We start from the raw sequence: 13,938 nt of genomic DNA on the forward strand, positions 1-13,938 counted from the left end.
AAAAATCCAAAAACAAAAATTACAATAAGATTTCAAATTTTACATAACATTGTAGAAATGTTATAATAAAAGACTTAAAAAAAAATTGAGAAATTTATTTAAGAAAAATTAATAGATTTAATTTAAAAAAAAAATATATAAAAATCAAAACAATTACATCTATTAATTTTTAAATTGAAAAAGTTTTAAAAAATTTACAATTAATACAATTAATATATTTTGTACACATTTTAAAAGATTACCATTTTAATAGCCACAAGAGCTTTTTCAGAATTATTTAATAAATTCCGAAATTTTGGCACAAAAGCTGAATATCTATATTTTTTTCCACAAACGTTATATTTTATAATCCAGAAAATAACATCTTTCCTTAAGCATAAAAACGTTTTCATAACTCAAAATTTTTATTTCGAAAATGGAAACTTTTTTATAAAAAAATTAAATAACAGTCAAAAGATATTTTTTTATAAATTTATTATAGCAATTTGATTAAAAATCTGCAACTCGCGATTTTATCAATCAAAGAAATTAAAAAAACATACATAAACTTATTCATAACTCAAAATTTTTTAATCGAAAATAAAAATTTTGTAATAAACAAATTAAACAAAAATGAACAAATGTTTTTTAATAAATTTATTACAGCAGTTTAATTTAAATCTGCAGCTTCGATTTTATCAGTTAAGGAAATTTAACAAAAAAAATTTAAAACATATTCATAACTCAAAATTTTTAATTCGAAAATGCCAATTTTTTGACAAAAAAAATTAAATGAAAATCAAAAAAAATTTTTTTTAAGTTATTAGTTTAGTCAGTTTAATTAAAAATCTGCAACTCTCGTTTTTATCAGTTAGGGAAATTAAAAAAAAAGTATTAAAACATATTTATGACTCAAACAATTTTTTTATAAACAAAAAAATAAATTAAGATAAAAACAAAATAATTTTTTTTTAATTCATTATAACAGTTTAATTAAAAGTCCACAACTCTCATATTTATCAGAAAATTTATTTTGTAAGGAAATGAAAAAAGTTGATATATTAAATAGCTCAAAAATTTAATAATTTCTAAAAGCATGAGAAAACATTGTAAAACTCATTTTTTTATATATCTAAAAGCATTTTTAAACTTAACTACTTTTTAAAACTTCAAGAACAAAAAGTTTGAAATTTTACACACCAAAAATAAAAAAACGAAGAAATAAAACTAAAAAATTAAAACTTCATTTAAAAACAGCGTAATTATCTCAAAAATACCTTATTCATATTACTTAATCTAAAAAAATAACACAAAAAAATTCTCACGTGATATTGCATAAAAAAAAACAACCATAAACAAAAATATTTACGGCAACTCCTTAAAACACCTACAAACACTCATACGCGCTCACATTCACTCACTAGCGCTCTCCCACATGCTCTCCAATGCAAACGCTATCACTCTCTGCATATGCTCATACCTTCTTGCCGTTACTCATTCATCATAAGTGAGCCAACAACACAACAACATCGCCAGCAAGAAAGTCAGCCAGCTGCAGCAGCGCCAGCAACAACATAAAAGGCAGCAGTGACAGTCAGCAATAAGCAACGAAACGGCTTGCTTTTGTTGCTGCTACATTACAAACGTTTTGTTTTCTTTAGTACTGCGGTTGTTATTGTCAGCCTTATTGTGCCGGCACTGGCAGCTAGTAGGCAAGCAAGTTATATTCGGGCAAGCTTTGCGCCAAGCTGCTGCTGCCGCTGTCATCGCCGCTGCTGCTGCTGCTAAAGTGAAAGTTGCACAAAAGCGTGGTCCGTTATCTCGGCAGCACGACAGCGCGTACAAGCAATTCACACCATCACCAGCGCCAGTACACACTCATACCTTGAACGTCCACGCTGATGGACGCATGTGCGGCAGCTCGCTGTAGTGACTTGACTTCGCTTCCAACATTGGACATTTGTGCACCGAACATTAAGCAAACATAATATATTCTTATAAATATATACGTATGAACGCATACATACTGACATGTATGAGCGCACTACAAATTAAACTCGTTCGGAATTTCTACAAAGTCGCTTGTAGTGTGCGGTTCTTTAACGGTGCTGCGTGTTTAGCCGAGGCCGAAGCAAAGTGTGTGTGGTATTAAAATATGCAAAAGTGTGACTTATAAATGTGTTGTTACTCTCTTAATGGAAAAATGTGGCAATTTCAATAATTAAATACTAAACTAAATACTAAAACCAGAAAATTCAAAATATAAAACTTAACAGCGAAAAAAAATATTTTTATGTGCTAAGTGGCGCTGAAGTGAAAGGATTTGTGGAACAAGTAAACTCGAATTGTAATATAAGTGAAAACACTACGCTGATACATGGCATAGTTATGCAAAAAAAAAAAAACAAATCGTTTAAAGTGCGTGAGAGTCAGAAAACTAAAATTATATATTGTATTTGGTATCAACAAAAACTAATTCGAAACACGAATTTGACTCGTTTAAGGTTTTATATGCTAAAATAATACAGCAAAAATTATAAAAAAATATTAATGTGCAAGAAAGACCACATTTCATATTAATAAGAATAAATAATTATTTTCAGTTTTTAAAGCATGCCTGCTTATCGATAAATATTAAAAAAAAAAAACGCTAAAAAGTTGAAGTTTTACTCTTTTGACGAGTTTCTTCGTTGATTAAATCAAACATTTCTATAACGTTTTTCCCTGATTAAATCAAGATTTTTTCACTCTATAAAATTATGAATTATAGCTCTTAGTAACAATTTTGAACTTTTGAAAGGATATAGAAATTAGCAAAATACTATCATTTTACTTATGTGATTCCTTTTAAAGAATTCGATTTTAATTCGAGTTTTTTTATAAATATCACTTCACAAAACACTAATTAAAATCGAATTCTCCTTGTATGCTATCATTGTTCAAGAAAGTGATCAATTCTTTTTTATTAACACACACTCACGTAAAAATTTGAGACTATTTTATTTAGAGAAATTTTTTGCCTTAAGTTGTTTGTGCAATGATACAATCTGCATATTTTTCCTTTATAAAATTCGAATATATACCGATTTTATATCTTTAGCTAGCTCTTTTAAGTAGCGCAGCGTTACTTTTTGCAACAGCCATGTCTTGGGTCAGACTAATATAGAGAATATTCGATAAAGAAATAGTAATAATAATCTTTATAGTTATAAGTCTATATCATCACCTAAAATGTAAAACAGTGTATCATAAAAAAAATCGAAAATCGCTGTCATATAATAATAACCATTATATAACCACTTTATAACCAAAACTCAAATTATGTTTCATTATGAGTGGTGTCAATTATATCGCTTTTCTCCGCCTATAAACTTATGAAAAGTGTTGTTACGTTATTTTGCATTTAAGGTGACGATACGAATATTCGGACACCGTTTATACAGTTTGGAAAGCAAATAATTCCTTGTCTCTACAAATATCTGAATGGTTAGAAGCTCACACTTCTACTGAATGCTTGCTTGAGTTTTTCTTTTCTTATATGATATTTCCTGTTTTTCTGTTTTGCTTCAAATAAGTGGCTCTTAAATAAAAGGTTTGTGGATTTCATGAAAAGATTTCTTCATATCAAATATACAACATATCCATTAAAAGGTTTGACATTGCTGACCATTTGGTTACTACTTCGAACATCTTTTTGAGAAGATATGGTGCCAGTTTCTGATAAAAATGATTTTTAATAGCCGGTCAGTTCGATCTACCGAAATATATCGCACTCAGAGCATTTGTTTATTTTCAATTATCAGCTTCGATTGAATTCGATCCGATTCGAAATTATTGATTTCTAGCATGCAATAAATTTTGGAAATTTTTTCTTAATAGTTTTATAGGTATGAATAGCCCACTATTTTAAGCATATTATAGGCCACTAACGGTCACTTTTTATCCTTGGTACGCATATTTTCCAACTGTACTAAATAACGTTAAAAATTAGCATGGCATATTGCCTTTTTTGTGTATGTCACTTTGGGTGTTTCTGAACACAAAATTATTATGAAGGCTTTGGCCGCCTAAATTTCATAAAATAATCGTTGAAGAATAAAAAATGCAAACTTGTGACAGAGTCTTACCAAGGATTTCAAGGCTAATTTTTGATTATCTATCATTATGGCTGAACCGAATTCAATAAGAAAATATATGTATAAGTTTCAAAAGTTTTTTTTCGTATAGTTAAGAAATGTTAGATACAAGATGTGCCCTAAAAATAACTGAATAGTTTAGGTGTAAGATAAAATGGAAGTTATAAAATTGTTGAAAGATATTCTTCTTTTTTTTATTGGCATAGACACCGCTCAAGCTGTTATATACGAGCTTACAAAAGCCGAGGTTGTTTTCTTCTTTTCATTCGGGGTGTTTTTGCGTGGAGAGTCCTATACCCAGCGCACAACCCTGTGTAGCGATTTTGCGCCTTCTCACTTTAGCTCGCCTGAAACGGATATTTTTTGACTCCATAGAGGACTTTTTTCTAAATGTGGAAGTCGTGACCTGCTTGAGTCATACGTAAAAAAACTTCTGCCAAGTGAATGGCGCTCAGAGAACTTTTTCTCACATGCGTGAACTAGTACTCATGGCTCTATTTTCTGATTATTTATTCTAAATAGGTTCCATTATCACCAACCATCTCTATCATTTCTTAACACAATGTTTCCAACGTTCAACCAGCGCATACATATACGTTTTTATGTCGCTTATAGGAATGTTCTGCGGTACCCAGTTTACGACTGCTTCCATACCTAAGTTGTAATCATAGTATGCTCCTTTTATGTTGGTTGCTTTTGGACATAGAAAATAGTCAGATGGCGATAAGTCATGCGAATATGGCGGTTGGTTGATAACTGAAATCCATTTTCTCTTTAAAATCTCGTTCACTTTTGGATCTTCAGAGCTTTCATTTACCCAAATCTAATCTTCAGCTAAATTCCCGAAATAGTGTTTATACTCGATATTAATCGCTCAGCCAACATTCTCGTAATAAAATTTGAGCCGACACCATTAATTTATCAGACTTTTTCCACTTATTAAGCACGATTACTGGCTGCTGGACGATTTGACCTTTGGTCATCGTTTAAATCCTCGCGGCCATTTCTTAATCATGTAAACCACATCGACATTGTACAAGCATTGCCATCAACTTTTTTCATCAGTTCACATGCTTCAGGGACTTTTTTTTTAACAATTTTGACACAAATATTTTATATTTGCTTTTTTTCCATTTTCATTATAGAAATCATAATCATGGATTAGGTTAGATAAATAAATGAAGATTGCACCGCGATCTAAGGTCTATTGTGCCCCCTGCTAAACCACAGCGACTCACTTAGCCCCAGCATATTAATAAATTCCAATATACTGCTAGATGCTATTGAGGCGATCCACGAATCCATGTTTTCAAATAGGGATCACAGGGTCTTTATCCTATAATACAGACTGCTGTGCAGCCAATTAGTAGGTTATTTGAAGTTTCAGGCTACATGCCGCAGAACCGGCAATTTTCACAAGAAGCTGAACATAAACGATCAGCAGGACGAGTTGAGTTGATGTAGCCATGTCTGTCAGCTCATTTATCTGTTTAAATAAAAGCGAACTAAGCCATGAGTTTTTGAGATATCGCTCTGAAATTATACACACGTTCTTTTATCCCCAAAAAGCTGATAATTTGTGGTAACTGCCGATTTCGCAACACTTTAGCATATAGCTATCACATAAACTGAGCGATCAAAATCAAGTACTTGTATGGAAAACTTTTTTATTTGACAAGATATCTTCACGAAATTCAACGTGGATTTTTGCCTAAGGCATTGCTGCTATATCTGAAGAAAGAGTTCAGATCGGACCACTATAGCTTATAGCTGCCATACAATCTGAATGGTCGGAATCATGTACTTGTATTAAACCTTTTGTATCCTTCAAGGGTATTATAGCTTGGTTGCAATCGAAGTTAACGTTTTGCTTTTTTTATTGAAATTACTTTAATATTAACATCTTTCAGCCGATTTTACATGAAATTAAATTGGTTGATATTTTTAAATTTTATTTCCTTTCTTATTTCCAAACTAATTTACAAAGCTGTTTTCATATTTCTATGATTTTACGTCTTAAAGAAGGAAGCATGTAAACTTATTATACCAAAAATTATACAGACATGCGCGTAAAGAATATGCAAGTAATATCAATTACTATATAACTGCTCTAAACTGTATTGTTCATTTAGTGCTTATGAACTGGCGAACTATTAGAAATTAAATATTAATAATTACTCAAGCTAATTCGTAGTTAAATCAAAGATAAAGCCAACATAATTGTCAGCATTTAAACGCTAACATTCTAACAGTATAAACAAATCACAGCCGTTTAAAGCACAGTTTCCTACATATGAATGCGCATATTAAACTCGCCACAAACACGAACACTTTGTGTTTCAAACAAACACTGTACACAATATAAAGAAATAAAATAAAAATAAAACAAAATAAAATAAAATACACGATAAATCAGCAAAGTGAGAGAAGAAGAAAAATCGCTTGGCTGGTAAATAACTGGCACTACAGAATGTGTTAATTAGTGTCTTTGGCCGATATGTGGGCTTGCTGTGCCACTCGTCGCGGCTACGCGCCTCCATTTCGCTTTGGTTTGCATGCGAAACGCTCCAGCAGACAGTTAGTTTACCGGACCAGGCGAACGCCTGCAGCAGCCAACTGTTGTCGCTGATAGCCATTTACTACTTACAAACACACACACATACACTCGCATATATGTTTATATATATATATATACGCAGACTTATAGTGGTGTGCGAGTCCCTCAACCCACTTCGGCAGCGCCTGGTTCTGTTAGTTATCACGACCGGCGCGCATTGTCAGTTAGGCTGTTGTTCAGTTTTGGACCGCTTTGCCTTTTTTACCGCGTTTTTGCTGCGCCGCGCTCGCAGTGGACCGTTGTTTTCGGTGATGTACGCGTTCTGCTGGTGTTTCTGCAGCGCGCAGCTACGCTTTTCTTCTCGTCTTTCTCAATACTTATTACTTCATTGCTTAATTTCCTTTCGGCTTGCTGTTGTTGTTATGGCTATAGTGCTTGCGCATGCGTAAAGAGACATGGCGCATATTCGCCAATTTGTTATTGCAATAATGTAATGCTTACGCTGCTGTTCTTTATCAGCTATTTTGCTACTGCATTTTGCACATTCCACTGGCTGATTGCATTTCATGCTCATAATAAGCATAAATTATCAGCTTTGCCAGCGAATTTGCCACTCAACGCCTATGCGACGGCCGGTCAGCCTATGCATTACCACAACAACAAAAACAAAGAAACAGTTCAGCAACAACAATGCGAGTGTGTGCAAGCAATCAGCGCACTCACACACACACACGCACACACACAAGTGCATCACATGCATGATAACAACAACATTAACACCAATAATTAAGTTGGAGAAAACTAAAGTTTACACATGTCTACTCGTATAAATGTATGCATGTGTGTGTGTGGCAATATTTGCCGCTGCATTAATGCAGCAAAACAAGTTCGTTGCTTCAGTCTTTCGTTCGTTCACTGGACGGCAAGCGCGGTGCCAAGCAGCCAGCCTCCAGTTTCGTGTGCTGTCAGCCTTGTTTTGTTCTTGTAAACTGCTGTAAACGTCGATGTGCTTTGAATGAAGCGTATGATTGAGCATACAGCAGAATAGCGGTAGTTTTTGCAAGCAATAAGACAACACACTTTAGTAATAACAACAGCAACACGCAGCGCAATAACAAAGCAAAGCATATAAACGTGTGCGCTAAAATGAAGCGTAGTTTATGAGTTCAGCAAACAGTAGCCAACTTCGCGCATGCGTGTGTGTGTGTCTATGTGTGCTTACTGGTATATGTAGCAGCATCCGCAATGCAGCAATGCAGCTTAATGTGTGGAAATATTTATAATATAGCGCGCATAAATATTGAAATATAAAATCTAATGGAAAAAATCGAAGGAAATTATTGTAGTGTATTATACATTCATCTCAATTTATTAAGAAAGATTAAAAAATGTTTATTAAAAAAAATTAAGAGAAAATAATATTTATTTTTATAAACAAATATATATAGCAGCATCCGAAATTGGATTATATCTAACTTGTTTTTTGCAAAAATACAAAAAATAATTTTCCAAAATTGACTATGAAAAAAAATTTAAGTTATCGTCTGATCAAATATGACCCAGACTGACAAAACTACGTTTTCACAGATATTGTTACAAACCTATATTAACGCCTTTAAAATAAGTTAATAGCTCGGCTGGTATGGCCTTCAGTGTCTTCAGTGAATTTTGCTTTAATCGGTTTCGGCTGATTTTTGGAGTGCTATTCCCTAGATTTTTGAACAGTTTAGACGTGATTTCTATAAATTCACGTCTTATCACCAGTAATTATGCGTTTAATGAATGTAAGATACTGAGCTACATTGTATAACGATCTCTGCTTGACATCCCTTTAGCAAAAGATTCAGTACTCTTGGCGCGAGTCTCGCATGGGCACGCTTTATATCCAATATATTAACCAAGATATATTGAATCGACCCTTAAAAAGTTTTGTGATCCTCTGCTTATCTCTCTGATGCCAACACCACGATTTTCAACCCGACTCTATGACTTTACGATCTTTGTACCAGTCACATACGTAAGTTCGTGAGAAAATATACTCCCAGAAACTCTTCTGATATGATTTCATTGGAAACACATAATTTGAAAGACACTCGTCGCTATTTTTTTATAATAAAAGTCTCATTAGCAATTTAGAAAACAATGTTTAGCGATTAGGTTTTCTAGGGAAGTTAAAATGAACTAGTTTGTATCAAATTTTATGATATGGTTCTTCCTTGAATTATTTCTAACTCATCAGATTAAAAACTTTGATTAAGGGGGTATTCTACACCAGAAGCATGAATTTCAGGTAATTTATAAAGTGTCGTAAAAAAAGGCAATTAATATTTTTACTATCCATTTTTTTATGGTATTTTTATTGATATCTTAAGAATACATAAAAAAAATTTACAAAAAAATATTAAAAATTAAAATAATTAGAGGGGGGGAGAGACAGGTGTAAAAAAAATGGCGCATCCTGGTGACATTGGTCCTGACTCTCCTGGTGATCGGAAAAAAAAATCAAAAGAAATTCTTAATCAGTAAGGATGCTGTTATAGTCCCTATTTCAGGGAACACGAATTTTTTTTTTTTTGAAAAATGGCGTCTGCCTGAAAATAAAAATTATTTTTTACGCTTTTTTTTTTTGAAATTCCTGAATTTTTTTAAAATATTAAAAACAAAAATTTTGACACGATGCTGGTAGGGACGATAAAGGATTATATAAAGAAGGCTCTCACAAAATTTCAAGTAAATCGGTTGTACAGAACTTGAGATAATGCCTGTTTCTCTTAAGAGGAACTGTTTGAATAAAACGCATAATTTTTTTAAAGTTGGGAAAGCTAGAAAACCCAACGATGTTTATTTGACCGAATCCAAATTAATACTAAACATTGCTACTCATTACATCTCTATCTTTCATTTATTTCAACATTGACGTCGTGGTTTTTCGTTGATGCCATATCGCACCAATTCACCTAATTCTTAATAATGCCGGTACCGTGTGGAAAAAAGTAGTTTCGAGAAAAACGCATTTAAAAAATTCGATACGGCCGAACCGGGCTAGGTACTGCGTCACTAAAGTAACTGTAGCTCTTAAAATAATTTTAATTTTTAAAAATCCTTTGGAGGATATGTTCTTAAGGGTCTAAACTTTAAATATATGAAAAAAATCAAATGTTTCAAAATTCTAGAGTAGAATACCCCCTTAAAAAAAGGAAATATATAAGCTTAAGAATTTCACCGAACAATAAACCAAGAACAAAATCGCTCTTTGACTATTTTACATATAAAATTTCAGAATTTTATAAGTCTTAGGGAACAAAAAAAATTTAAAAAATATTAATGATTTTAAGATAATGTATTTTTTTTTTTTTTGTAAAAGCATCTTAGTTTGGTTTAAGAGCCCACCATGACAAACTTAATCAAAAGCTTTAACAAAGTCGAGGAATATGGCTGAGCAAACTTTTTTCTTCGAAGGTATTTTCAATGACTCGAGTTATTCTATGCACTTGATCAACAGTGGAGCGATTTTTTCAAAAGCCAAGCTAATATCCCGGTAACAGATTGCTCTCTTCAATAATGTTGCTAAGACGCACAGCAGTTTTTCCATAAGCTTTGACAGTATTGGGAGGAGAGATATGAACCGATACAAAGTCATTCGCTGGCTTTCCAAGTTTATTGAACATAATCATCTCTACAGTGTGTCAGTAAATAGATACGTATTGTAGATTGATAGTAAAGTTCATTATGCCAGTAATTTTACTCAAGGGATTTGGCCTTCAGTTATTTTATTTCTGCACATAGCTCATCGTTAGTTACTAGAAGAATTTCGATGTAATTGCCGTAAGTATGAGGTTCCATTTCTGCTGCATTAGATGTGCCACTTGGTTTAAAGTCACATTCAAGGTCTTCTGCTTTGCTTTCTCTATATCGCTATTGGCCTGTGTCTGATCAGCTTTTCTAATTGGATGATGCTGAGTTATGGGTCGTGAAAAATCTTTTGTACACTTCAAAAGTGAATAACTATTCTCATGGTCGTTGGATAAACCTTTCAGATAATTGAAAAACAACGTAAACTTAAAAAAAGGTGCAATTTTCTGGTGTTAGCAAATTAAAAAAAAAAATATTTATAAGAATAATTGAAATAATTTTTTATACATTTTCAACAGATCTTAAATGCATGTTTAAGTTTTTTATTTTCTTGATAATGTATTCTTTAGCTATTTCTGGGCGTATAAGAATTGAAATAGTATAAAACGCTTAAATATTAACCAACGTTAGTAGGCATGGTTAAAAATACTTCGATATAAATAAATTAAAAGAAATATTTTTTTTATATGAAAAAATGTCAAATATAATCTCTCTCTCTTTGGTAGTTAACAAATCCTTATACTGATAATGAGATATGACACTACAAAGTTGTAATTCGGTGATTTTTTATTAAAAAAAATGTATTTATTACAAGCCTAATGCGAGCCACGAAAAACAGTTTGCTGTATAAAAAAATATTTCCACGCGAATAACAAAGCAAATATTTCAACTTCGAAAGAAACCATATTAATTTGGTGCTAAAATAACAGTTACTCAAAAAAAATCGTATTTCTAAAATCTTAAAAAAAAAATAAACAGTTTTACTATTTCAGTTTTACTTAGAAGAAATAAAAAATCATACTAATTGTACTACATTCTTTAAGAAACCCCACACGCTCTCTACAACTAACCACTTTTCCTTTTACAGTGTTAACTTCCACTCACCTTTCTAAGTCTACTTTCTGTGCTCCAAAACGCAACAATTAAATCAACAGCATTGCAAATAAATAATTGTCACGACGACGAACACATGGCGGACACACACACAAAACTTATTAAATAGAAAAATAATTGAAAACTTCGACAAATCGCGTATTGACCGCAAAATCTTATTCAAAGACATACAACAAAAGGCATTTGGAAAAAGAGAAAAACAAAAATCAAAAAATAAACAAAAACAAACCAAACTTTGCAACAAAAGCAGCGAATTTGTTGTTGTAATATTTTTCCCAAATTCTGTGCCGTGGAAATTGTTCTAATCTGCACTTCAGAATAGCGCTGAAATGCTGAAGTGGGTTAGCACGGCGACGCGCCGCAGCGCGTGGCTATCCACAACAAGAACAACAGCAACAACGACGACGACGAATGCCAAAAAGTCAACAGCAGCAACAACAGTGAATACAACAACAAAAACACCAGCGACGGCAGCACATGCGCTGACCTCCAAATCAACATCAATCAATTTCGCCATGTGGCTGCTAACAACCGTGTGTATAATGGCCGCATTAGTGCAGGTGACAAATGGATTTAAGCCAATTGATGTGAATAACAGTGGTAAGTGCACGTTCAAGTGTTTTCGTTTACTTCTTAATATTATTGCTATTTGTATTGTTGTTGTTGATTGAAGCATGACAATGCATGTCAAGATGGTTGTTTTTTTTTGGGGTTTTTGTTTCGGTTCATTAAATGTGTCCGCATTACATGGTACTTTGGTTTAATTTTCTAGAATTCGAACAAAGCTCAGCGCGTCTTAGTGAGTACTAAATAATATTTCAAGCATTTTATGAATGATTTTTCTTGACATTTTTAGGCTGCACACATTTTATTTACACTTTGCTTATTGTGACACAATTAAGCGCTTAACGGTTAGTGAGTGCTGGGAATTGAGAAAAAAAGTGTGAAGGCATATGTGAAGAAGTTGTAATACGAAAATCGATTCTTGTATTTTACTATGCTTCTAACACTCATGAACTTAGAAAAATACTTTTTCGTGTTAGAAGACAATAAATCAGTTTCCCTCACACTATATTTACATATGAATATGTACATGTACAATATCTCACTGTTATCTTAATCACTTGCCAATTTGTTCTCTTTAACTTCATTTAGTGTTGTACTTGGCAAGTGAAAGCTTTCTGCTTTACTTTTTGCCATATAATATTGTTTTATTTAATTTTCTTATTAGCATAATTTGATTAAGCTGCTAGCCGTACATATTAGCGCTAAATTGTTATCATTGATCTTACTCATAATTCTGCGCTCGTTCGCTGTGCGTGAGTAAACAGCAGAAGAAAGCAGCAAGTGATAAATGTTGCTGCACTTGAAAGAATTAGAGCACACACAAGTTGATTGCGAAAAATATGTATCTGTATTAGGGGAATATATGTCGAGTGTACATAATATTATTTTGAAATCTTAATAGGAAGCGAAGGTATAGTTGCAAATTTGATATCCGCGGAACTGAGACGATTTCTGTAAAAATATTTTGGAATAGAGTTGCCAGCTGCCTAAAATGGTAAATCGATTTTTACTTTTGGAAACTTGCAAAGGTATACCATTAGTATGTTAAAGTTAGAAAAGCAAATAAATGTTTTGCTCTGCAAAATTCAAAGGAAAGTTGCCAACTAACGAAAAATATAACTGGAGTATTTATTTCGCGCCAAAAACAGCAATCAATAGCAAACATTTCACTTAAAAAAAAATATATATTTATTTGCTTTTAAAATAATTTAAATAAATTTAAGAATAGAGTTGCCACCTATCGAAAAAAGTTATGAATTATATATGTATATAGTACATAGATTCAAAGCCAATAAATTTAACAAAACCATATTTCATTTTGGACCTATTTTGTAACAGAGTTGCCACCTATCGAAATACTGAAAAATATGTATGTACATATATAACAAAACAACAAAAATTTAATTTTGGACATATTTTGTATTAGAGTTGCCACCTTTCGGAAACTAAAAAAACTGTTTCATAGCGCGATTTTGTATATTATTAAATATGGTCAATTCAAGGTCAAAATTGGTATAAAAATAACCTACTATAAGTCTTTGAAAGGCACCTGTCTGTTGCCACCGAAAAACGCATTAAAAAATATATATGTATATACATAGATGTAAAGACAATAAATTTAACAAAACCGTATTTCATTTTGGACCTATTTTGGAGCAGAGTTGCCAACTGTTGAATATGATAGAGTTCCCGCCTGTCGAAAATTGAAAAAAAAATAGTTTCATAGCACGATTTAGTATGTTATTAAATATAGGCAAGTCAAAGCCAGCATCAGTGTAAATTAGCTAAATATAATTTGTTTAAGGCAGTTTTAACAACAATAAATACTCTGTATAGCACAACAATCGTTTATAAATCACTACGAAACATAACAATAATTAACATCTGTACGTTAAAGTAAAAAAGTAGAGAAAAATGTGTCGTGAAAAATTCGAAGTAGGGTTGCCAACTAGA

The 13,938-nt window shown here is 32.3% G+C and overlaps 1 protein-coding gene and 1 long non-coding RNA gene across 2 annotated transcripts in view; one reads left to right on the plus strand and one right to left on the minus strand.

Annotated features, from left to right (window-relative positions):
• Positions 1-13,938, minus strand: part of LOC120770278 — a 270,998-nt gene that overhangs the window by 174,701 nt on the left and 82,359 nt on the right. The gene's annotated exons all lie outside the window — the stretch shown is intronic.
• Positions 11,748-13,938, plus strand: part of LOC120770260 (serine protease filzig) — a 54,673-nt gene continuing 52,482 nt past the window's right edge. Inside the window, exon 1 of the mRNA XM_040097570.1 lies at positions 11,748-12,018. Coding sequence (XP_039953504.1) covers positions 11,748-12,018 — 271 coding nt within the window. The remainder of the gene's footprint in view (positions 12,019-13,938) is intronic.

This window comes from Bactrocera tryoni, chromosome 3 (genome assembly GCF_016617805.1).
Source record: "Bactrocera tryoni isolate S06 chromosome 3, CSIRO_BtryS06_freeze2, whole genome shotgun sequence".
NCBI classification, from domain to species: Eukaryota; Metazoa; Arthropoda; class Insecta; order Diptera; family Tephritidae; genus Bactrocera; species Bactrocera tryoni.